At 39.1% G+C, this 25,437-nt stretch overlaps 2 protein-coding genes across 2 annotated transcripts; one reads left to right on the top strand and one right to left on the bottom strand.

Annotated features, from left to right (window-relative positions):
* The first annotated feature begins 201 nt into the window (after positions 1–201).
* LOC131973403 (rhombotin-1-like) lies at positions 202–14,162 on the top strand. The gene is made up of 5 exons (XM_059335385.1): positions 202–269; positions 2,542–2,755; positions 7,896–8,021; positions 10,207–10,318; positions 13,803–14,162. The coding sequence occupies exons 1-4, from the start codon at positions 248–250 to the stop codon at positions 10,313–10,315; spliced, it is 471 nt and encodes a 156-aa protein (XP_059191368.1). The 5' UTR covers positions 202–247; the 3' UTR covers positions 10,316–10,318; positions 13,803–14,162.
* Positions 13,933–25,014, bottom strand: LOC131973744 (NLR family CARD domain-containing protein 3-like). The gene is made up of 12 exons (XM_059335805.1): positions 24,896–25,014; positions 24,678–24,770; positions 24,399–24,467; positions 24,152–24,206; positions 23,802–24,009; positions 21,890–23,681; positions 21,643–21,810; positions 20,215–20,382; positions 20,083–20,129; positions 19,421–19,946; positions 15,105–15,204; positions 13,933–14,025 (listed from the first exon to the last, which is right to left on the bottom strand). Exons 1-12 carry the CDS (start codon positions 25,012–25,014, stop codon positions 13,933–13,935), a joined length of 3,438 nt encoding a protein of 1,145 aa, XP_059191788.1.
* Positions 25,015–25,437: the final 423 nt, after the last annotated feature.

The raw sequence follows: 25,437 nt of genomic DNA, 5'->3' as shown, positions 1-25,437 counted from the left end.
CTGTTTCTGTTCATCATCCAGCGACCCGACGGACTATTTTTATATTACTCTTCTTTATTTTTGAAGCGACTCAGAGGCTGTTTCTCTTGGCTCTCTGCTGCGGAGGAATGAGGAGCTGAAGTTTGAGCCTCGGTGTGTGTGTGTGTGTGTGTGTGTGTGTGCGTGTGTGTGTGTGTGTGTGTGTGTGTGTGTGTGTGTGTTATCTGGAGCTTCTCCTGTTGTTGGATTGTTGTTTCCAGAAAGGAGGATGGTGTTGGACAAGGAGGAGAGTAAGTACACACACTATGATACACTAAACAGGGAAAGGAGGTTTATATATATTCATACACTGCAAAAAACATGAAGCTTACCAAGTATTTTCTTCTTCTATCTATCAATAGTATCTTAATTATCTTGTTCTGAGTATAATTTACCTACTGACCATAGCTTTATGTGCTTATTTTAACAACATGTGTCTTTTTGTAACTAAATGAGTGAATAACCTCTTCACAGGGATTTCAGTCTTGTGTAAAGACTTGTTTTTAGGATTGACATTGTGAGCTTTTTCATGCTTTTCAAGCTGTTTAACTGTTGAATATGGTGAGTTTTTACCTCAAATATTGGCTCCAGTTGAGAGTTTTAGTTGCATGGAGTTTAAATGTTATTTCAAAAGCATTTTCTATCACCAAAACATGCTCGTTTCAAGTATTTCTGGCTTATTTTAATGTTACTACAGTCGGGCTTTTCAAGCCACAATTGCTAAAAAAAAAAAAAAGTATATTTTTATTATTTTATGACATCATTGGTTTTCCAGTTTCTAGATATTTTTACTTATTTAAAGAATTCTTACAAAGAAAAATCTATTTACTGCACTGGCAGATAATTTGACTTGTTTCCAGCATGTATTTTGCTTAATTCTAGTGATTTATTTCTTATTTTTTGTCAGTTGGTTTTTATATAAAGGAGGACCGGGGAGGAAAACATTCAGATAGAGATTCTCATGCCAAACTTCAGTCTGTTTCATTGTTTTTTTTAAAGGAGCTTGAAGTTTAGTAAATTATGCAGCTAATAATGACTTTATGATGGCTTTAAACACTTTATCTCAATAACGACAGATATGACAGATATGGGTTTTTTGAGAATATCGATACAGATTTTTCTCTGCGTACCGATATAACAACTGATTTTTGTCGTGAATTTATGAGTTAGACTAAAAAAAGACCTTTACTATGTGAATTGTGAACCGATTTTGCACTGAAATAAGACGTGTTTGTATCGGACAGAAGGTTTACACTGAAAGTTAAATCGGCCAAATATTGTATTTTATAACCTCTTATTCATTGGCAATGCAATTTTTTTTTTTGCCTTCAAAGCATCAATTAATTTAATATTGGCCTATAATTCATTATAAAGCACATCCTCATACTAAACGTTCATCATATCAGACAGAAAGCTGAATGAATGCTGTTAATGAATTAATCTGAAGTAACATTTGGGTTCCAGGTGAACCTTTACACATGATTCTAGTTGTTTGAGTTAGTTTGTGCCCATTATAAATTGTGTTTTATGATATCTGAGAACACATTTACTGGATATTTAATAGTTCTTCACTACGTTATTGCCTGTGATATCTATATATAAAACTCTCTGTATTAAGGACATCTTTTATTGTTTCAATATTCTCATAAATTCAGTTGTTATATCCTTTATTTAACCAGGTAAAAGTCTCATTGAGATTAAAAAATCTCTTTCCCAAGAGAGACCTGGCCAAGAAAGCAGCATAAAAACTAACCAATGAGATAAAAACTAACCAATGAGAGATAAAAACTAACCAATGAGATAAAAACTAACTAATGAGAGATAAAAACTAACCAATGACAGATAAAAACTAACCAATGAGAGATAAAAACTAACCAATGAGAGATAAAAACTAACCAATGAGAGATAAAAACTAACCAATGAGAGATAAAAACTAACCAATGAGAGATAAAAAAAAATAACCAATGAGACACATTTCAGTCGTGGCATACAGAGTACAATAATGTGTACGATTTCCCAAACCAGTAATGAAATTTAGAGCATAATGATAAACACAGTCCAACTTCTTCAGGCTCTGATTGATCAGCTTCTGATCAATGGTGATCCATAAGTATTTATAAGCTGTGACCCGTACAATTACATCACCTTGTACTGTCGTTATCTTTGGCAAATTGGATGTCAAGTCTTTACCATTTGAAGAGATCATAAGTTTTGATTTTTTCCGCATTCAATACCAACCTGAGTTCAGCTAGATGGGATTGAACCACATCGAAAGCAGATTGCAGGTATTGAAGGGTCTGAACTAGTGAAGGAGATGAACGATAAATGACTGTATCGTCTGCATAGAGAATGATAATCAGGATTCTTTGCTCTCCACGTGTCCCTGATCTCTGTCCCTATGTTACCTGTTGTTGGCTCAGGTGTGTCCCTGGTCTCTAACAGCTGTCTCTGTCCCTGTGTTACCTGTTGTTGGCTCAGGTGTGTCCCTGATCTCTGTCCCTGTGTTACCTGTTGTTGGCTCAGGTGTGTCCCTGGTGTCCCTCCAGTCCAGAGAGAAGCCTCGGGGCTGCGCCGGCTGCAACGGGAAGATCCGGGACCGCTTCATGCTGCAGGCTCTGGACCGGTTCTGGCACGAGGACTGTCTCAAGTGTGCCTGCTGCGACTGCCGGCTGGGTCGCGTGGGCTCCAGCCTCTACACCCGGGCCAACCTCATCCTGTGCCGCAGGGACTACCTGAGGTGAGCTGCTGCAGGTGCATCAGGGCTGGGACAGGAAACAGCAGGGGTTAAAGGGTCTGAAGATCCACTCAAGATAAAACAGTCTGATAATGAAGCTTATCAGAGAAACTGTGGGGGGAATAAGAGCTCCCATTAAAACAGGGGTCTCAAACTGGCGGCCCGCGGGCCAATTGCGGCCCTCGTGACGATATTTTGTGGCCCCCACCTTGATATGAAAGTTTAATGTGAGTTTTATGTGAATGGCATTTTGCCGTGTTGTGTGTGGAAGGTCCCTTTAATTACTTTTTTGGTAATTTTGAGTCTTTTTTTTAAAAATAATTGTGTTTTTTTTTTTTTATATTTTTGTGTCTTTTTTACTAATTTTGTGTCTTTTTAAAATATTTTTGTGTCTTTTTTTACTAATTTTGTGTCTTTTTTGGGTCATTTTGTTTCTTTTTTTAAGTTAATTTAGTGTTTTTTCAGTCATTTTGTGTCTTTTTTTAGTAATTTGATACTGCCTCCAGCGGCCCCCAGGTAATTTGAGTAAATTGAGACCCCTGCATTAAAAAAAAACCCAGCAAAAACTAAATAAGGAGAAAGTGCAGATTTATAATTTACAGATAAACAAATAGAAAAATGCATGAAAACAACGAGGCAGCAGCTCTCAGTGAGCTTTCTAAACGTGGATGACTGTTTTTTCTCTGTTACAGAAAGTTTCTTTACTACACAACAAATCCCAGAAGGTTTCTATCCACTGTTGTTCGCTAACAGACGGCCACTTTAAAAGAGACTTCTGTAAAGTTACAACAACATTTATTCTAGCATTCCAGTTCTTCCTCTGTTTGAATATGAACATAACGTTTCTCCTCCACAGACTCACTTTTTCTCTGCTGGAAGAAAGTTTTTCAAATATAAAACAATCAATCAAAATCAAATCAAAATTACTTTATTCATCCCCGAGGGGAAATTCAGTAAACCTTCATGGATCAAAAATTCACAGTAGAAAGGATCATAATGAACTAGTTTACAGTGTCTAGTCCGAACCCAAGAGTTAGACTAGACTAGATTAAACTGTATCCAGCAGCCAGTTAGCTTAGCTTAGCTTAGCCAGTTAGCTTAGCTTAGCAACACCAGACTGTGAACAGAGGTAAAACAGCTAGCTTGGCTCCGTCTGTCTCCTCTTTAAGGAAACAATAACTTCCAACAGTCTCTAAACAAACAAGATTAGCAGCTAATTAGTGAGCATTAGAGGAGCTGCTGGGCACATTTAGTTTCCTCTGGAGAGAGCCAGTTTAGCCGTTTCCCCTTGTGTCCAGTCTTTATGCTAAGCTAAGATATGCTAAGCTAAACTAAGCTAAGCTAAACTGTCTCCAGCTACATATTTCTTAACTTTGGACCAAATATTGCTTTCAGCTCATTCTCCTAGTGAAGGAAACACTCAGTGAAGTGTCAGCTGTAGATATACAGACAGAACCTGCCATGTAATAATAATAATAATAATAATAATAATAAGTGCCATGTAACAGGACAGGAGGTTCAACCCAGAGGAAAATTTTACTGCTCAAGGCTTTCTCTTTTGCATCTGAGGAGACAAAAGGTTGATTCAAGTTTCAAATATTTCTCATTCATTTATTTTTTGTTTCTCCTAAAATTCACTAGGAGAAATAATTTAGACTACAGCCACAGGAGTCTTATTTGAGACTTAAAGCATTTATCTTGTTAATGGCTCATTGTCATCTCCAAATGAGACAATAATGAGACAAAGAGAGACTGTGATGAGCCTACAAAAAGTAAAGCAGCCAACAACTTGACATCATATTACAAATGCTTCCTTTATTATAACAGCTGACTAGAAAGCACTGGTTCCAAACACTCCAGATCCAGAGAAATGTTTTAAGCTCCTTCTGAACTCGACCTGCAGCAACCACTTTATGAATATGTGCATTTTAAAGAGACTTCCAGTGTTGTGACGGTGAATCTTGATATATATAATGTTAATAAAGCTGCAGCCTGGACTGGAACGGCCCCTGTGAGAGTTCACCGGGCTGAAATAAGGCCGTGTACGTGGTGTCGGGTCAGCAGGGGAACTCCTGATATCTCCGCCACATTGCTGAGCTCATGTGTTAGTCTCATGTAGGATCCAGCTGGATTTGGTTGGAGCTAAGTCTCTCATTAGCCGCGCTGCACTTAAGAGACCAAAACCCCTTTTGACAGTTAAATTGGCGAGATTGCCTCCTGTTTTCCTCATCATTGCGAGGGTGCAGAGCGAAAGCCTTTGAAGAGCAGGATTAAAACCATGTGATTTCTTTTAATTGGACCATTAGTAGAGAATTAGCATTGAGCTGCGTAGCCTCGTTAAGGAGAAGGAAAAACCCCACCAGGTGCCTGTTTAAGACTCAGGCTCATTAGATCTGAACATTCACTTCATTACGACTCGCTTTTGTTCCTGTTGGTCACTCGTTTGATGGAGCTTTTTTTTCATTTGTCGTCCGAAGCTCTGGGAGACACGCTCGCCGCTTTTTCCTCCTGTTTTTTTTTTTTCTGGATGTGGTTTTTCATAGCTGTTCCTCCCAAACCTCCTTTTCTATTCGGCCTCTAATGGAATATGGAAATCAGCAACTTATCTTAATGTGTGTCAGGCTCTCAGGGAGCGTTTGTTCCTTCTGTTAGAGGTGAATGAGAGGTGAAGCAATCTGCAGCTGGTCAGACCTGATTCCCAGAGTCTTTACAAACAACACGGGTTTGTTCTCAGGTATTCTGAGGACACAGTTCAAACCGTGTCACATACATTGTGAGTTCACAATCACTCAAGTTCTTCCTGTAATGTCCCACGAGCCAAAAAACATCCATCAGCCACTCAGAGTAAGTGACATTTTCATATAAGTTTGACATTTTCATATCAGCCAATCTCCATTTTCCAGCAGCTGATAAAGCAACAGTCCTCCCAGCTGTGAACGTTTTCAGACTTGGAAACTCTCACGGTTCACAACAAGTGAAGCATTTGAGGTTTTCTGCATCAGAAGAGATATAAAGCAGTAATCCAGCTTTATGGTGGAACATGGTGGTTTGATCGATTTAAGAGACAACGCTGTGATTTTCTAAGGAACATTTGCAGCACAATTTGTATAATATTCTACAAAATATGACACGTGATGCCCAATCCTCACAACCGCTGTTATAAACACGTTAATGCTTTAAACGGTGATATTAGGGCAACAAAACCATTTATTTGAGTTTAGTCACTAAAATATGGGCTGAAATATGTGCCATCAGAAATTGAATTTGAATTATTTATATTTGAATTTGTATTACTGAACTTGAATAATTGCATTAAAACCTGAATTTGAATCACATCATTTGAATTTGTATTGTTCAATTTGAATCATTGCATTGAAAAACTGAGGCTAACAGTTAGCTCTGTAGCAGTACAGTGTGTATGTGCTAACAGGCTAACAGTTAGCTCTGTTGCAGTACAGTGTGTATGTGCTAACAGGCTAACAGTTAGCTCTGTATCAGTACAGTGTGTATGTGCTAACAGGCTAACAGTTAGCTCTGTATCGGTACAGTGTGTATGTGCTAACAGGCTAACAGTTAGCTCTGTATCAGTACAGTGTGTATGTGCTAACAGGCTAACAGTTAGCTCTGTATCAGTACAGTGTGTATGTGCTAACAGGCTAACAGTCAGCTCTGTAGCAGTACAGTGTGTATGTGCTAACAGGCTAACAGTTAGCTCTGTAGCAGTACAGTGTGTATGTGCTAACAGGCTAACAGTTAGCTCTGTAGCAGTACAGTATGTATGTGCTAACAGGCTAACAGTTAGCTCTGTATCAGTACAGTGTGTATGTGCTAACAGGCTAACAGTTAGCTCTGTAGCAGTACAGTATGTATGTGCTAACAGGCTAACAGTTTGCTCTGTAGCAGTACAGTGTGTATGTGCTAACAGGCTAACAGTTAGCTCTGTAGCAGTACAGTGTGTATGTGCTAACAGGCTAACAGTTAGCTCTGTAGGCGGGGTTAGAGGCGGGGCCTGTTCAGTCCTTTGCAGGTTCCTGCATGAAGCCGAGAAGATTCTTCCGTGTTTGAAATGAGCCAGAACCTTTTTTAAATCTTCTTTATTTTTGGACCACAGAGAACTACAGACTGCTGGTTTATTAAAACTAAAACATTGGTATAATTATTTAATCTCTTCTTTCCTGATGTTGATGTCCAAAATGCCTTAAAGACTTCTAAACACAGCATGCTGCAGAGTCTGGTGTCTAACATGAGCTTAGCTGTTTCTGTCAATATTGTAATAAATGTACGTTTAGTTGCCAACAAGAGTTTGATTGTGTCTCTGGATGGTTGCAGTGATCTGCTGCCATGTGGGAGATATCATGAATGTTTTCTGCTCCTCAGAATCAAATCTAGCAGGCTGATGGGAATGTTTCCTCCCGCGTGGCTGCTCTTAATTACAACCCATATAATGTGATGTAAGCTGCCTTAGCTGCAGCAGCAATAAGCTGCAATAATCTGAAGGAAACGCAGTTCACCACTTTAAAACAAGTGATTGTTTCCAAAAAGTGCACGAGGAACATCTGAGTCCCATGTTGCACTGGACACTCCCACATGTATTCTCATTTTGTGTCTTTTTGTCTTTTTTTGGACATTTTGTGTCTTTTTTGGTCATTTTGTGTCTTTTTTTGGTCATTTTGTGTCTTTTTCTTAAAAGTCATTTTGTGTCTTTTTGTGTCTTTTTTGTCTCTTTTGGTCATTTTGTGTCTTTTTTTAGTCATTTTGTGTCTTTTTTTGGTCTTTTTGTGTCTTTTTTGTCTTTTTTTGGCCATTTTGTGTCTTTTTAAGTCATTTTGTGTCTTTTTTTGGTCTATTTGTGTCTTTTGTGTCTTTTTTGGTCATTTTGTGTCTTTTTTAGTCATTTTGTGTCTTTTTTTTAGTCATGTTGTGTCTTTTTGTGTCTTTTTTGGTCATTTTGTGATGTAAGCTGTGCATTAGCTGCAGCAGCAATAATCTGAAGGAAACGCAGTTCACCACTTTAAAACAAGTGATTGTTCCACGAGGAACATGTGTGTCTGTAACAAAGGTTCTTGTTGAAGTGGTTGGTGGCGTGTCCTGGTTTTATGAGCGTGTTTCTCTATCTGAAGTGTGTCTGTCCCTTCTCTCTCAGGCTGTTCGGGGTAACGGGGAACTGTGCCGCCTGCAGTAAGCTGATCCCGGCCTTCGAGATGGTGATGAGAGCCAGAGACAACGTCTACCATCTAGACTGCTTCGCCTGTCAGCTCTGCCGCCAGAGGTAAGATCAGGCAGCAGTTAGCCAGAGATCAGGTTCACTGGACTGTCATTTAGTAAGAGCAGCAGCCATGCACTGGAATCACAGATCACAGCAGCCATGCACTGGAATCACTGCAGCCATGCACTGGAATCACAGCAGCCATGCACTGGAATCACTGCAGCCATGCACTGGAATCACAGCAGCCATGCACTGGAATCACTGCAGCCATGCACTGGAATCACAGGGCCATGCACTGGAATCACTGCAGCCATGCACTGGAATCACAGGGACATGCACTGGAATCACTGCAGCCATGCACTGGAATCACTGCAGCCATGCACTGGAATCACAGGGCCATGCACTGGAATCACTGCAGCCATGCACTGGAATCACAGGGCCATGCACTGGAATCACTGCAGCCATGCACTGGAATCACTGCAGCCATGCACTGGAATCACTGCAGCCATGCACTGGAATCACAGGGCCATGCACTGGAATCACTGCAGCCATGCACTGGAATCACAGGGCCATGCACTGGAATCACTGCAGCCATGCACTGGAATCACAGGGCCATGCACTGGAATCACTGCAGCCATGCACTGGAATCACAGCAGCCATGCACTGGAATCACAGGGCCATGCACTGGAATCACAGGGCCATGCACTGGAACCACAGGGCCATGCACTGGAATCACTGCAGCCATGCACTGGAATCACTGCAGCCATGCACTGGAATCACAGCAGCCATGCACTGGAACCACAGCAGCCATGCACTGGAATCACAGGGCCATGCACTGGGATCACTGCAGCCATGCACTGGAATCACAGGGCCATGCACTGGGATCACTGCAGCCATGCACTGGAATCACTGCAGCCATGCAATGGAATCACAGGGCCATGCACTGGAATCACTGCAGCCATGCACTGGAATCACAGCAGCCATGCACTGGAATCACAGCAGCCATGCACTGGAATCACTGCAGCCATGCACTGGAACCACAGGGCCATGCACTGGAATCACTGCAGCCATGCACTGGAATCACAGCAGCCATGCACTGGAATCACTGCAGCCATGCACTGGAACCACAGGGCCATGCACTGGAATCATTGCAGCCATGCACTGGAATCACAGATTCCACAGGGCCATCAAGTTGTTTTTTGTTGCAGTAAACTAGCAATTTATTGACTTTATGCAAAAAGCAACATGTTTTTGACGAGGTAACAAGGTAACTCAGTTTTTTTTGTGGAACACACACACATAAAAAATAAAATAAAAGTACTTTTTTTTACTCTTTTTTTTTGTCTTTTTTCAGTCATTTTGTGTCTTTTTCTGTCATTTTGTGTCTGTTGTGGGTCATTTTGTTTCTTTTTTTTAAGACTTTTTGTGTCTTTTTTGTCTTTTGTTTGTCATTTTGTGTCTTTTGTGTCTTTTGTTTGTCATTTTGTGTCTTTTTTTGGTCATTTTGTTTCTTTTTTAAAGTCTTTTTGTGTCTTTTTTGTCTTTTTTTTAGTAATTTTGTGTCTTTTTGTCTTTTGTGTCTTTTGTTGGTCATTGTGTGTCTTTTGTTGGTCATTTTGTTTCTTTTTTTAAGTCTTTTTCTGTCTTTTTTTGGTCATTTTGTTTCCTTTTTTGTCTTTTTTTGGTCATTTTGTTTCCTTTTTTGTCTTTTTTTGGTCATTTTGTTTCTTCTTTTAAGTCTTTTTGTGTCTTTTTTTTAAGTCATTTTGTGTCTTTTTTTGTCTTTTTGTGAAAGAAAGATTTTGTGAAATAAATAAAAGTACTTTGGTTGTAGTGATTTCTAATTTCCAGGAAACTTCACACGGGCCTAATGCCCAGGTCTGTGTCTGAGAATATACTATATATAATATAATATATTCTGTATTAAAGGTTCAGTGTGTAGGATTTACCACAAACAACCACAGTAAAATAAATCAGACATAACACACCACAATAAACAACACAAGACACACACACACACACACACACATGCAGTTTACTGCACTTCAAACCTCCAGGGGTTAAAAACTTTGTTTATCACTTGGAGAGTTAATCAGCAATCGGCAATCATGCCAGATTAATTTTCTGATGATCATAGCGGTGCAGTAAATATGTCTGAAAACTCCTGTGGGACGCCATGATTCACTCCAGCTCAGACACAGAACAGAGACCCGGCTCCATGTCTTTATTTCTCTCTCTCTCTCTGCAGATTTTGCGTGGGAGACAAGTTCTTCCTGAAGAACAACATGATCCTGTGCCAGCTGGACTACGAAGGAGGCCCCGGTAACGGCAGCAGCGCCGAGAGGCCGCCTCAATAACAGGTAACACAGTGATGGAGACGAGCTACTGACAGTCTGAGCTGAAACACACCAGAAACCTGGAGGACATACGAGTCCTGGATGTCTGAGCATATGGAGGACAGGAGGACAGGCTGATGACTTTATCAGAGACGCTGCAGCATATTCTCTCTGACACACTCGTCTGTTATGTGACATTAACAATATGTTCAGTTTACAGGTTTCTAAAGCTAATATATTTATATATCTAATATATCTATCTAAATATATATATATATATATATATATATATCTAAAGCACACGTAAAGTAGCTGAGCTCCTCCTGTCTCTTATTCTGTTAGTTTTAAACGGGCTGATAACGACCGTCTCACCTGCCAGCAGGTGGAGCAAACCCTCCTTCTGATAATCCCCCGTCCAAAAGCTGTCTTTTTTTAGTCATTTTGTGTCTTTTTTTTAGTCATTTTGTGTATTTTTTTTGGTCATTTTGTGTCTTTTTTTGGTCTTTTTGTGCCTTTTTTTGGTGATGATTCCAAAGTTCTGGAAAAGTCCCATGTTGCATTGCAACACTCCCACATGTATTCTCATTTTGTGTCTTTTTTGATCATTTTGTGTCTTTTTTTGGTCATTTTGTGTCTTTTTTGGTCATTTTGTGTCTTTTTTTAGTCATTTTGTTTCTTTTTTTAAGTCTTTTTGTGTCTTTTTTGGTCATTTTGTGTCTTTTTTTTGTCATTTTGTTTCTTTTTTGTCATGTTGTGTCTTTTTGTGTCTTTTCTTGGTCATTTTGTGTCTTTTTGTCTTTTTTTGGTCATTTTGTGTCTTTTTTGGTCATTTTGTGTCTTTTTTTAGTCATTTTGTTTCTTTTTTGTCATGTTGTGTCTTTTTGTGTCTTTTCTTGGTCATTTTGTGTCTTTTTGTCTTTTTTTGGTCATTTTGTGTCTTTTTTTAGTCACTTTGTTTCTTTTTTTAGTCATTTTGTTTCTTTTTTGTCATGTTGTGTCTTTTTGTGTCTTTTCTTGGTCATTTTGTGTCTTTTTGTCTTTTTTTGGTCATTTTGTGTCTTTTTGGTCATTTTGTGTCTTTTTTTAGTTATTTTGTGTCTTTTTTGGTCATTTTGTGTCTTTTTTTAGTCATTTGGTGTCTTTTTTGGTCATTTTGTGCCTTTTTTAGTCATTTTGTGTCTTTTTTGGTCATTTTGTGTCTTTTTTTGGTCATTTTGTGTCTTTTTTTAGTCATATTGTTTCTTTTTTTAAGTCTTTTTGTGTCTTTTCTGGTCATTTTGTGTCTTTTTTGGTCATTTTGTGTCTTTTTTTAGTCATTTTTTGTCTCTTTTGGTCATTTTGTGTCTTTTTTTAGTCATTTTGTTTCTTTTTTGTCATTTTGTGTCTTTTTTTAGTCATGTTGTGTCTTTTTTTTAGTAATTTTGTGTCTTTTTGTGTCTTTTTTTGGTGATGATTTCAAAGTTCTGGAAAAGTCCCATGATGCATTGCGACACTCCCACATGTATTCTGATGCATTTCATTGGCCAAGAGACAGAAAACAGGTGTAAAAAAACTACAAATACTACAAAACAACGTATCCTCTTTCCTCTTTAATGGTAGAATAACACAACAGCGCCTAACAGGTTTTAATGGTAGAAATGCAGTAATGCTTCCTGCCTTTAATGGGTTAAAGCTCTAAACAGCAGACAGTAACTGTAACTTCTGCTCTGGAGCCTCTCGATGGGCCTGAGGCGCTCTGCAAGTGCAGCAGACGGCACAAAATCCACAACGATGAAGGTTTGAGGGCTGAAACCAGCAGCAGCAGCCCAACATGTCATTATGGTAACAACTGGACAACTACAGCTCATTAAACTCACTACAGCTCTCTGGACTCTGGACTCTGGGTGGGTTTAAGGTCTTCTACAGTTCATGATGGAACTTTAGACAGAGAGATCTGAAAGACCTGACCAACTCTAGTGGTTATTATTATTATTATTAATGGAGGTGAGAAATGAGGCATCTTTAAATATAATTCACCGTATATTTACTTTATAAATGTGGCTGCTGTGAAGGTTTTCTGGCCTCCAGACGCTCTAACTCTCTCTCACCACTCAAATAGTTTGTTGATGTTGGAGTTTTTTTATAGATTTATTTAAACTTTTGTCAAAGACTTTTAAATGAAACCTCTGGACCGCTGCTAGTTCTACCTCTATTTATCACAGTTCTCTCCCTGATCATTTAAATTATAAAGTCACTTTTCTGACAAGATTTTACATCACAGAGTTATATGTAGATAAAAAAGTTAGATAAAATAAGAATAAATGCACTTTCTTTTAATGTAAAATTCATGACACATTAATCTCTTCAATCTCCATAAACACATAAATAAAAACAGGTTTTCAACAATGTTCAAACTCATTATTATTATTATTATTATTATTATTATTATTATTAAGTGCCGAACTGCATTGGAGAAACACTGATTTTCACCATGAAACTGTTTTATTCAGTGTTTTACTCATTGTAATGACTGGATGTGTGTTTTTTTTTTACAGATTAAAAAATAAAATAAAAAATACTCCACTGTAAAATACTCTGGCAGCATCGTGTTTACAACAAAAATATACTGTAATATATACACAAGACATCACTGTAATTTTTGCCTTTATTTTTTGCAAAAAATGCTTTTTCTCACTGTTAAATGTACTAAATACCATATCTCTAACAGAAATATACTGTCATATTTAATGGTAAAATCTTTAATTTATGCAGCATTTATGAAGTATTTTCCTGTCAATTATATGGCAGAACAGAGTTTCTTTTGATGGAAAAATCTTTTATTTATACAGTAAAATATGGAATAAAATTTCAATCTTAAACGTGAAATCAACAGTGTTAATATCATTTTACCGTAATATTATAAAAAGTTGCATTTTGTTCATTTTGTGTCTTATTTTGTCATTATGTGTCTTTTTTTAGTCATTTTGTCTTTTTTGGTCATTTTGTGTCTTTTTTTGGTCACCACAGTGCTAATATCATTTTACCGTAATATTATAAAAAGTTGCACCGTATTTATTCTGGAAACCACAGCTGCTGGTTTTTACCATAAAAACACATTTTTTAATAGTGTGGGTTTCCATTAAAGTTAACATTTATCTTTGCATGTAAAACTGTCATACTTTGAGCATTAAACTGCCTTTGAAATATAATAAAAACATTATATTGAATGTTTTTTTCCAAAAGAGAAAAATATGTTTTTCTATTAAAAGTTCTCTTGTTGTAAATCACAGAACCACTTCTTTATAATATCAGCCACAATTTATGACAAGACAAATAACTTTTCTGTTACTCTAATATAATGATATGATGATAATATATAATGATATAATGATTCTATATAATGATATAATGATTCTATATAATGATATAATGATTATTTATAATGATATGATGATAATATATAATTAATGGACATGTGGAGCTGCTGCTGTGTTTTTATTGTCTCTGATTTCTTCTCTTTTTTCTGCAGAGGAGACCTCAGAGATCCAGCTGGACTCAGAGACTCAATCAGGTCCTGTTTCACTCTGATGGACTCAATGTTTCTCATGAACTCTGAATTAAAGAGCTGCATGAAGAAAAACTCTGAGAAAGGTTTCTGATCAGACGGAGATCAACCAGAACCTGGAAACTACCAGGAGGAGATTTGATCTGGACTCTGGTGGTTCTGGCTCCGTTTCTTCTCCTTCTAGGACCTGATTTTAGAATAAAGGGGACAAAACGCTGGACAAAAGCACCAAATCTGTTCCACATGTTCTCTATCACCATAAGCTTACATTTTTGGTAGGAGCCACATCAGAGATGGCAGCCATATAAAATCTATGAGAACCAATATATCTTCTAAGCCACTGAGAAGGTCAATTTTAGTGTCAAAATCTACATTTTCTGGGTCAAAGAATCATTTAAAGCTGTTGAGAATATCACTAGATGATTATTTGATCAATTAGAAATGTTCATTTTGGTCATGTGTTTACGTAATTATTAGATTCCAAACATTTTCAGCTCAGGATTCTGCAGCACTTGAAGAGAGTTTCCTACCAGTCTGGGTGAAAATTAACATTTCTATTATCTCAGATAATCATCCAGTGATATTCTCAACAGCTTTAAATGGTTCTTTGAGACAGAAAATGTAGATTTTGACACTACAATTGACCTTCTGAGTGGCTTAGAAGATATATTGGTTCAACATTTTCAACACAAAAACACACACAAAAACACACCGAAAACACATACGCAATATTTCAAAAAACACACATAAAAACACTTTTTTTTAAAAACATAAAACATACACATAAAACATAAAAACCCACTTAAAACCCACCGAAAACACATACATTTTTTTTTTTTTTTTTTACAAAAAACACCCCAAAAATGACAAAAACACACATAAAACACACCAAAAACACACAAAAATTTACAAAAAAAACACAGTTAAAACACACAAAAATACACCGAGAACACATACATTTTTTTCTTACAAAAAACACCCAAAAAATTACAAATAAATAAATAAATACAAAATGACAAAGACGTTTTTAAGTGGCTTAAAAGATATATTGGTTCTCATAGACTTTATATGGCTGCCAAGTCTGATCCACAATCTTGATGAAGTGGCTCCCATCAATAATATAAACCTATGATGATGGAGAACATGTGGGAAAAAATGTGGTACTTTTGTCCGACGTGTCCTATTTATTTAGCTCCGCCTCCTGGCTATTCTTCTTCTCCTTCTTTTAACACTCAACAAATAATCTGAAGAGTCTGTTTGCCAAACGTGAACCAGAAGGTGAACCAGCAGGTGAACCAGCAGGTGAACCAGCAGGTGAACCAGCAGGTGGACCAGCAGGTGGACCAGCAGGTGAACCAGTAGAGGTCTGGAGGGAACCAGTCAGACCATCACAGAGGAAAAACAGCGTTTAAACTTCTGGCAGCTCTGATTGGTCCTCTGAGGTTAACTCCGCCCATCTGGGACCAAAAACCCCAAAACAAACTGAAATCTATCCAGAACCAGAAGCAGTGAGGAGGATCAGCTGCTGCTCTTCATCTTCCTTCTGTTTCTTCTCATCTAAACTTATTAAAATTAATTTTAATTTCTGTCTGTGTGCTCATTATTTATCAACTGACTCTAAATTCTTCTTAAAATGCAGAAAGAAACCGAGACCCGTTTACACCAGAACGCCTGCAGGAAAAAACCACTAAATATTTAATGTGAAGAGCCTTTAAATGTATATATCAGCCAAAACAGGTATTTTTTAAACATATTTTTGATCTTTTTAAATACATTACTCCACTGTTAAATACCCTGGCACCGTGTTTGTAGCAAAAATGTACTGTAATATATATACACGCATCATTTTTGCTTTTTTTAAACTGTTAAATGTACTAAACAGCATATCTCTAACAGAAATATACTGTAAAATCATTAATTCATGCAGCATTTATAAAGTATTTTCTTGTCAATTATATGGCAGAACAGCTTTTATTTTGATGAAAAAACTTTATTTTTTACAGTAAAATATGGAATAAAATGACAATCTTAAACATGAAATCATGAAACAGTGCTAATATCATTTTACCGTAATATTAGAAAAAGTTGCACCGTATTTATTACGGTAAAGTTCTGACAACCACAGCTGCTGGTTTTTACTGTAAAAACAACAGGTTTTTTATTTTTATTTTTTACAGTGCATTGTTGTTATTTCAACATATTGTCATGAAGTTTTTTCTATGATTTCCTTCTAAATGTGATGGTCTTTTTTCATTTTTTAACCACATCCAGAACGACTACAGCGATTAAAAGCAGATCGTTATGAATAAGTGGAGACAATATCAAGTGTAAAGGCTGTGAGAGGTCAGAGGTCACTGAATATTTGTTTTATTATCATTTCTCTCTCTGATCTGAAGTCATTCTGTGTGTTTAATGGGACAGAAACCATCAAACCTCCAGTTTTATCATGTTCTCTGCTGCCACCTAGTGGACACTTGAGGAACACTTCTTTATTTTTGGAGCCCGAAATTCACAATAATATTGATGCATTTTCACTTCTCCTTCCCTCCAAAGCTGCAATATTTAGCAGCTCAACACAGGAAATCTTTATTTTCTCTTTGTCTCACGCTGGTTTAATTAAAGTTGAGCTCAAAGTCAAACAGCAGGATTCTTATGAAGCAATGTTTGACTTTGGAGCTTTGGAGTTTGGGGCTATTTTGTCGGTTTTTGACTCCTTTTCATTCTGCCTGTTTATAAACCGCTTAAACATCTTCACCATGACGTGTTGGTATCATTGTTTTCAGCACAACCTCACCTATGTGACCTATTTTTTTTTTTTTTTTTCATTTTGATTTACTGGATTAACATTTTGAACACAAAAAACACAAAAAAATACAAAAACACACATAAAAAAACACATGAAAACCACAAAAAAATACTAAAAAAATGAAATAAAAACACATAAAAAAAACCCACAAAAAATTACAAGAAACACCAAAAAATACAAAAAACACATAAAAACATGAAAAACACAAAAAATACAAAAAACCCTCATAAAAACACACTCAAAACACACAAAAAATTACAAAAACACACAAAAAAACAGCTAATACAACAGATTGCATTAAAATGCTGAATGCACACTGCAAAATTAGAAAAATCTCTGCAAAAATCAAATCATGAGGCTGTTTACGAATCATTTCTCACCTGTTGCCAACTAACTGGTTCATTTTTAACTAATCTCTTTTTTACGAGTGAGAACAAGACACATTTATTTAGTTTTGATTCACAGTTTTGAAACAGAATCAAGTTTTCTACACTTAGACTGCACAGTTAAGCAACAATGTATAATTTATAACACGAGTGAATTGCTTTTTTTTAATCTGCAGTGAGCTGTTCTGTAGTTCAGACTCTCATTTTATGAGTGAATTAAAGATTGTAATGAAAACCAACATGCTCACACACACACACACACTGGGACACTGGGAGTGTTTTAACATGAATCATGTATTTATTACATTGTTTGGCTTCAACTTCTACATAACAATGCTCATGGTCCTGTCAATCAACTGAAATGCTTTATAATATACCATGATTAATAATTAAAGCACAGGAAAAAGTAAAGCCATGACAGAAAATAAATGTTAGTCAAAAACATGTTATTTGGTGTGATTTACCTTTAAGGTCAAAATCGTAAAACAAGTGTTTCTCAGTTATAGACACAAAGCATAAAAACTATAAAAAACTATAAACTAGAACATAAAAAACAAACCTAATGGCAAGAAAACTCATCCAGGATAAAAAAAAAACTGGTAGAAAATAACTAGAGAGAAACATTTAGTTGATAAAGATGAAAAGGATGTTCAACAACAACCACCTGTAATCCCTTCATTCTCCACATAATGTTTGCATAATGAGGAGTTATTCCAGCCCTGATTTAGTCTATTTAAACACGTATATATATTTACAGACAGATGACAAATTAAAAGGAAAGTGTTTAATTAATTATTATATTATTATTATTATAATTAGTGGATAAAAACAGAAAGCAGATGCTTCCATACAGACAGAAGCCACACTCTGTGGTTTGGATAAAAGTTGACCTTCATTTTCTGACTGATGAATCCTATGAAACCTTTTTATCCTGATGGGAGTGTTATGTCTCCATCCACATGAGACATTTTGTCCGTCACTATTGGTTGGTTGGTACTGGTTTCTTGGAACCAGAAGTAACCATATTTGGATAAGAGGGTTGAGCTGAGAAACAGAACACCAAGTTATCTCTAACACTAGTAACACTAAGAACTAGTTTGGTTAGCAAGGAGATTTAAATAAACTGGAAGCCAATTCTCTAAAGTCTCTTTTTGTGTAACCAAATGTGGAACAAGACAGTTTTAGGGAGCCTATAAGTTTAAACTAACTTTGTGAAAGGGAAAAACCCCACTGTGAAAGGGTCAAAGGTGTGGTAGCAACCTGTCAATCACAAAGTAGCCACGCCCTAAACCCTGCTCTATTTATTTTATTTGAAACAACATAACTTACAAGATGAACATCATGCTGTATTGAAGAAGGCTTGAGTTGAAACTAACAATTGACCGTTCTCCAAAGCTCCGCCCCCTTTATTATGGTTGCTATGCCCATCAAGCTCCCAGGACCGTCAGCAGCCGTGGAGCGGACCGGCGATGTGTTAGCGACAGTTAGCGATTCACCTCCGTGAGGTAGGCTGCCCATTCACAAAATGCTACAAAGATTAACATAAAATAGGTTCATAATGGCCTGTTGGGACGTTATGTTTAACATTGATACTTTACAGGGCTGTACGTTAACTTGTTTTGGTATTTTGTATAAAATAAGTTTGTAGGAAAAAAACCAACAGAATCCACGCCGGGGTCAAGGGGGTCAGTTTGTTTTTTGTAGCATGTGCTACATGTAGCACTGTAAAGCCCTGTATTATGTTAGCATGCTAATTTTACAGACGGTATCATTAACATAACTTTGTTGGACTAGTTCTGCACTAGTAGTAATCATACTAGTTGACAGGAACCATAGCTGTTAAATCCAGTTTGGGTTGTCTCATCTAACAGCGCTAGACAATCGTTAGTTAGCTCATGTTTGCTAGCTACTAGCAGCATAACTTGGAGATATTAAGTTGGTAGTGGGCTCTCCCACACGGTTTAATCCACAGCCAACAACGCTCCTCTTGCTTTTTGGGTTTTCGAAATGGGGGGAAAATGACTCCTAACTCTGAGGGTACCTGGTGTCAGACCGTTTCACCTTGTTGCTCATAGCTCAAAGCCTGATGGACCTTCTTCTCTTAGTAACGGTTGCTAAGGTAGAATTGGACGGGGGCCCTCAAGGGAGGAGTTGTGAGAACGGTCAATTAAGAACATGAACTTATCAACAAAGTGTTTGCTTAGGTAATAAGTTAAGTGAGAAGTAGGCTAATTTTCCGACTGACATCTACACAATCTGTCTTCTTTTAAGCAGCCAGTGGAGTCGCCCCCTGTTGGCCGTTAGGAAGAATGCAGGTTTAAGGTTTATGGCTTCAGTGCTTGGTAAATGAGGGGTCACTGAATGGTTTAGGTATTTAAATGTATTCTGGCCTGCACAGAGTTAATGACATATCTGCAAAGCCCAGCCTGAATCCTGGATAGACAGGCTCAGAGAACTCAGTGTGGAACGTGTGCAGATGCGTCATGGCGTTTGCTGAAACAGCGTAGAAGGACAGAGTGCCAGCTGACCAGTCTAAGAACACTCCCACCCTTTTGGAGTTGAAGTAGGGGACACATTGGCATTCATCACTATTGTGCCAGGCCGTGTATTTGTCGCGACAGTAGCGCAGACTCCAGGACACATTATTGAGGCCGAGAACACAATCATTACCTTTTGCTTCCCTAACTATTCTTTTATAAGCTACCCCTATACCCGTCTTTTCCCCAGTCCACTCTACTTCCCAGTAGCTCCGAGCAGTCAGACCCTCTTTACAAAGAACTTGTCCCCAGTCTGTAAATCTCTCTGGGTTGTCAGGATACGACTGAGCTGTTTCCATTCGCGTCATTTTCTTGTTGTCTTCAGACAAAGACAGGTGTGAATGTGCAGTGTTCGGATCCAAAGTGAGCTCACATGCATCTGATGAAACACAAACCGGAAACATTAATAAATGGTGTTGACATTTTCAGTTTTGCCCATATAATCCTGTTTAAAATGGACAGCTTGGCAGTCTGTTAAAATAGCCATCACTTTGTTTGTAAAAACAAAAACTTACATTTTCTCAGAGCAGATTTTAAGTAGCACTCTGCATTGTCGTTCAAACTAGGGGGAAGAGATGACATTTCAAATGTAAAAAGTGCTAGATTTGTTTACAGAAAATATAACTCAGGGCATCTCAAGGTTGTACCTGACAGTGAGGCATTCAGTGTCCTCTTGTAAACGGGACAGCAGCTCCGTCCCGGGTTGTCCTGGGTGGTTGTGACTCAGGTCCAGTTCCTTCAGGTGGGTTGGGTTGTTCCTCAGAGCTGAAGCCAGAGAGTTACAGCCAATCTCTGTGATGCCACAGAACGGCAGCCTGAATTTCAAAAGTTAAGCTAATTTATTATCATCTGCAAAATGCAGTATAAAATCTGTCCATCCATCCATCCATTTTCCTCCGCTTATCTGGGGCCGGGTCGCGGGGGCAGCAGACTAAGCAGGGCACATCCCTCTCATGAGCCACAATGTCCAGCTCCTCCTGGACCACGAGGTGTTCCCAGGCCAGGAGAGACATATAATCCCTCCACTGTGTTCTGGGTCTTCCCCGGGGCCTCCTACCAGTTGGACCTGGACCTCCTCTAACGGGAGGCGCCCGGGAGGATCCTTACCAGATACCCAAACCACCTCAGCTGGCTCCTTTAGAGGAGAAGGAGCAGCGACTCTACCCCAAGCTTCCTCCAGATGTCTGAGCTCCTCCCCCTATCTCTAAGGCTGAGCCCAGCCACCCTACGGAGAAAGCTCATTTTAGCCGCTTGTATCCACAATCTCGTTCTTTCGGTCACCATCCAAAGCTCATGACCATAGGTGAGGGTTGGAGCGTAGATGTAGCGGTAAATCGAGAGCTTTGCCTTCAGGCTCAGCTCCTTCTTCACCACGACGGTCCGGTACAACGCCCGCATCACTGCTGACGCTGCACCAAACCGCCTGTCCATCTCACGCTCCGTTCTACCCTCACTGCTGAAAAAGACCCCCAGATACTGGAACTCCTTCTCTTGAGGCAGAGAACCATGGCCTCAGACTTGGAGGTGCTGACTCTCATCCTAACCGATTCGCACTTGGCTGCAAACCGCCCCAAAGAGTGCTGGAGGTCCCGGTCTGATGAAGCCAAAAGAACCACATCATCTGCAAAAAGCAGAGTTGCAATTCTAAGGTCACCAAACCGGATCCCTTCCTCCCCCCAGCTGCGCCTTGAGATCCTGTCCATGAAGACCACAAACAGAATCGGAGGAACAATGCGGCTTCCGTCCTGGCCATGGAACAGCGGACCAGCTCTTTACCCTTGCGAGATTTCTGGAGGGGTCATGGGAGTTTACTCATCCAGTCTACATGTGTGGACTTGGAGAAGGCCTACAACCGTGTCCCTTGGGGAGTCTATTGGGGGGTACTGGGGTAATATGGGGTACTGGGCTCGTTACTACAAGCTATCCGGTCCCTATATAACCAAAATGAGAGCTGTGTCCGCACAACGTCAAACACGTTCCCAGTGGGTGCTGGCCTCCGCCAGTATAAAATCTCATTCACTAAAAATAGATTAGAACCAACCATTTGATGACTACTTCAGTATTTCTCTACAAACCTCAGTTTTTTCAGCTGACATGTTGGACTCGCCAGTCCAGCAGACAGAAGTTCCACTCCCGAGTCCTGCAGGTCGTTATCACTCAGGTCCAACTCTTTCACACATGAATTGCTTACAACTGCTCCAAGTGCTTTGCAGCATTTCTCTGTGAGGTTGCATTCTTTCAGCCTAAAATAATAAAGAAATAAAAAATGTAATGACATTTACATATTTAGCTAGCTGTTTATTGAAGATGTTCTTTACTCACAAGACTACTCTGGATTCTTTGATCACTGGTAACAGTCTCAGAAGACCTTCTTCTGATCTTGAATATTTCCTCAAGTCAAACTCGTCCAACTCTTCCTTTGAGGTGAGCAACATGAAGACGAGTGCGGACCACTGTGAGGGAGACAGCTGCGTCTCTGACAGACGACCTGAGCTAAGGTAGTTCTGGATTTCGTCCAAAAGAGACTGATCATTCAGCTCGCTGAGGCAGTGGAAGAGGTTGATGGATCTTTCTGGGGAGAGATTTTGCTTTATTTTCTCCTTGATGTACTTGGCAATCTCCTCGTTTCTCGGTGAGCTGCTCCTCATCGTGGGCAGAACTCTCCTCAGCAACATCTGGTTTGATGTCTGTGTGAGCCCCAGAAGGAAACGCAGGAACAGGTCCAGGTGTCCGTTGTCACTCTGCAGAGCTTTATCCACCGCACTCTTGAGAAGGTCGGTGGCGTCACTGGGAGCCTCCCGGACAGTGATGGCCTCTTGTGGTTCCAGCAAGTTCTGATTGAAGCAGATGAACGTGTGAAAAACGTACATCGCTGCAAGAAACTCCTGAATGCTGAGATGCACAAAGGAGTAGACCCTTTCCAGATGAAGTCCACCATCATTTTTTGAGATCTGTGTGAAAACTCCTGAATATACTGCAGCGTCAGTGATGTTGATGTTGCATTCATTCAGATCGTTCTCATAGAAGATCAAGTTGCCTTTCAGCAGGTGCTCGAAGGCCAGTTTTCCAAGCTTCAAGATCGTCTCTTCGTCTATTTTCACCTGGGACTCTTTTTCATACTTCCGTGTTTTGATCAAGGAGTTGTATCGGAGGAAGCTTGTGTACATTTCAGTCAGAGTTTTCGGCATTTTCTCCTCCATTTTCTTACTTCCCATTTTTTCTAAGATCTTCTGCAGAACGGTGGCAGATATCCAGCTGAACACGGGTATGTGACACATGATATGGAGGCTCCTGGTTGACTTAACATGTGTGATGACTTCCATGGCCATGTCTTGATCAGAGATCTTCTTCCTGAAGTACTCTTCCTTCTGGGGGTCGTTGAACCCTCGTATCTCTGTCACACGGTCAACCAGACCAACGGGAATGTGATGTGCAGCTGCAGGTCTGGAGGTAATCCAGATGTGTGCAGAGGGCAGCAGGTTCCCCTGGAAGAGATTCGTCAACAGAGCATCGACTGAAGCCGGCTCTGAGGCGCTGCGGCACGGCTCGTTGTGGACAAAGTCCAGGGGAAGCCGGCACTCATCCAACCCGTCAAATATCAGCACAAGCTTGTACTTGCCAAAATCTGACAGTCCTGATTCCTTCGCCTCTGGGAGAAAGTGATGAAGAAGCTGCGTCAGTGTGGAGCGTCGCTCCTTCATCAGATTCAGCTCCCGAAAGGGAAGATTAACAAGGAGTTGGATGTCCTGGTTAACTCTTCCCTCTGCCCATTCCAGATTAAACTTCTGCACGGAGATCGTTTTTCCGATGCCAGCGATCCCTGTGGTCAGCGCGGTCCTGATCCACCGGTCTTGTCCGAGCAGGGGCTTGAAGATGTCTTCACATTTGATTGGCTTGTCTTCAGCTGCACTTCTTCTGATCGATGCCTCGATCTGCCTCACCTCGTGTTCGTTATTAACCGTCTCACTGACTCCCTCTGTGATGTAGAGCTCAGTGTACACCTTGTTGAGAAGTGTCTGCGTCCCGTGCTGCGCAGTTCCCTCATAAATGTACTCAAACTTTTTCAGTTTGTGTCGGAGTTTGCGCTGGCAGACATCAAGCTCACCGTAAATTTCTAGTAGTACATAGAAAACATAAACAGAGTGTTGTAAAGTATTAACCCGGGAACTAAAACAATCGGTACACTCATGTTTTATTTGCTCTGGCCCTCGACAACTTGCAGAGTATTCCTTACCTTTCTCCAGTTTGTTAGCGAGCTCTGTTTGGCCCATTTCCTTCAGGACATGCAGAGCGATCTTCAGCACCCCGTCACTGCAGCTGGTGTCTTGTGTTTTATCTTCATCCTGTTTTTCCCTCTCAGATTGTGACAGATGTGGAAAGAGCATCTTTTTATACTTTTTCAGCTCACTTAGCAAAATGTTCACGCTGTGTTCTTCCACCAGCTGCAACAGAGAAAGTAGAAGTAAAGCTTTTATACAGTACATTCACAGCCAGGTTAGTTTATGCTCCCCCCAAAATTATATACTATAAATATATAATATATTGTTATTTTATGCATGTCCAAACATCAGAAATGTAGCCTACCTTAAATATGGCATTTCCATCCATCTCCCTGGATTCTGAACAGTCATGTTCATCCCTTGAGATAAATATTGAGAAATGTTTTTTTGCAAAACACACAACACACCATGTATGTACTCAGAATATTTCTTGGTGAATCACCACTTTTCATGGACACAAGTTTGATTTTATCAGTTCAATCGCAAAGATAAAGAAATAAGACTTCAGTGCTGAGAGTCAACGTCACACATCCAAATAAAAACGAGCCTACCTCTCAGCATCTTCCTTTTTGAACTTTTTACGAACATGCATGGAGTTGTCACTCTCAAAATCAACCGAGCTGCGAAGACAAATAAAGATTTTACAAAGAAATAACAGTGTTTAGAGTCGCTGATTGACGACCTTTGAACCTCTACAGCCACATTTCTACAATCAAGTCAAGCCCTTTACTTTATAAAACATTAAAAGGATCAGGCAGTGACCGAAGGGCAGTTACACATTCTAAAATATATGGGAAATAAAATGACTGACAAATAAATAATTTACTTACCTCTCAGCAGCTTCCTTTTTGAAGTTAATAAGAAAACCCATGGAGTCGTCACTTTTCATGGACAAACAAGTCGAGGCCGGAAAATCAACTGAGCTGCAAAGATAAATGACACTTTTAAATTTTGACCAGAGTGCATCAAACAACACTTAATTTATAAAAATACAATTAAGTCAATTACTGTAACTGACATTTAAAACCTTAAAAACAACTTAACTTACCTCTGAGCAGCTTCCTGTGTCAGGTCAGGACTAATATTCATGGTGTCGTCACTTTTCATGGAGGATGTAGTCCTCTGAGGTCCATCAGGACACTTCTCTGTCTCCTCAGCTGAGTCCATTCTCAATTATGAATTTCCACAGCGAAAAGTCCTGTAAGTTTGTGAGAAGATACCTGAGGTCCTCTAGAATGTACCTGAAGTGGAATTAGTGACTGGAAACAGACATTTTAATTTTACCATTTTTTTTAATATAGTGTAATATTTTACTGTACAGTCTATATCCAAAGTCCTGACACCATGTTTATGAACAAGATAGTCAAATATCTCTGTCATGTTTTCATTATGACAGTTTACTCTGTAAATGTTTTCCAATGATAAAAAGTCCAATCTTGGTGACGCTATTTTTGACGCATTTTTATTGCATATGCTCTTTGCAATTCTCATTTGTTTACAGCATTGTGCAAAAGGGAAAAAAACACCCTTATTTACAACAAACATAAAGTCCCTTTGGGAAGAGCTGTGACAGTGTCACAGTGTTGTAGA

Source organism: Centropristis striata, chromosome 6 (assembly GCF_030273125.1).
Source record: "Centropristis striata isolate RG_2023a ecotype Rhode Island chromosome 6, C.striata_1.0, whole genome shotgun sequence".
Classification (NCBI taxonomy): Eukaryota; Metazoa; Chordata; class Actinopteri; order Perciformes; family Serranidae; genus Centropristis; species Centropristis striata.
The sequence above is the reverse complement of the archived record's forward strand: the minus strand, read 5'-3'. Positions and strand labels throughout refer to the sequence as shown.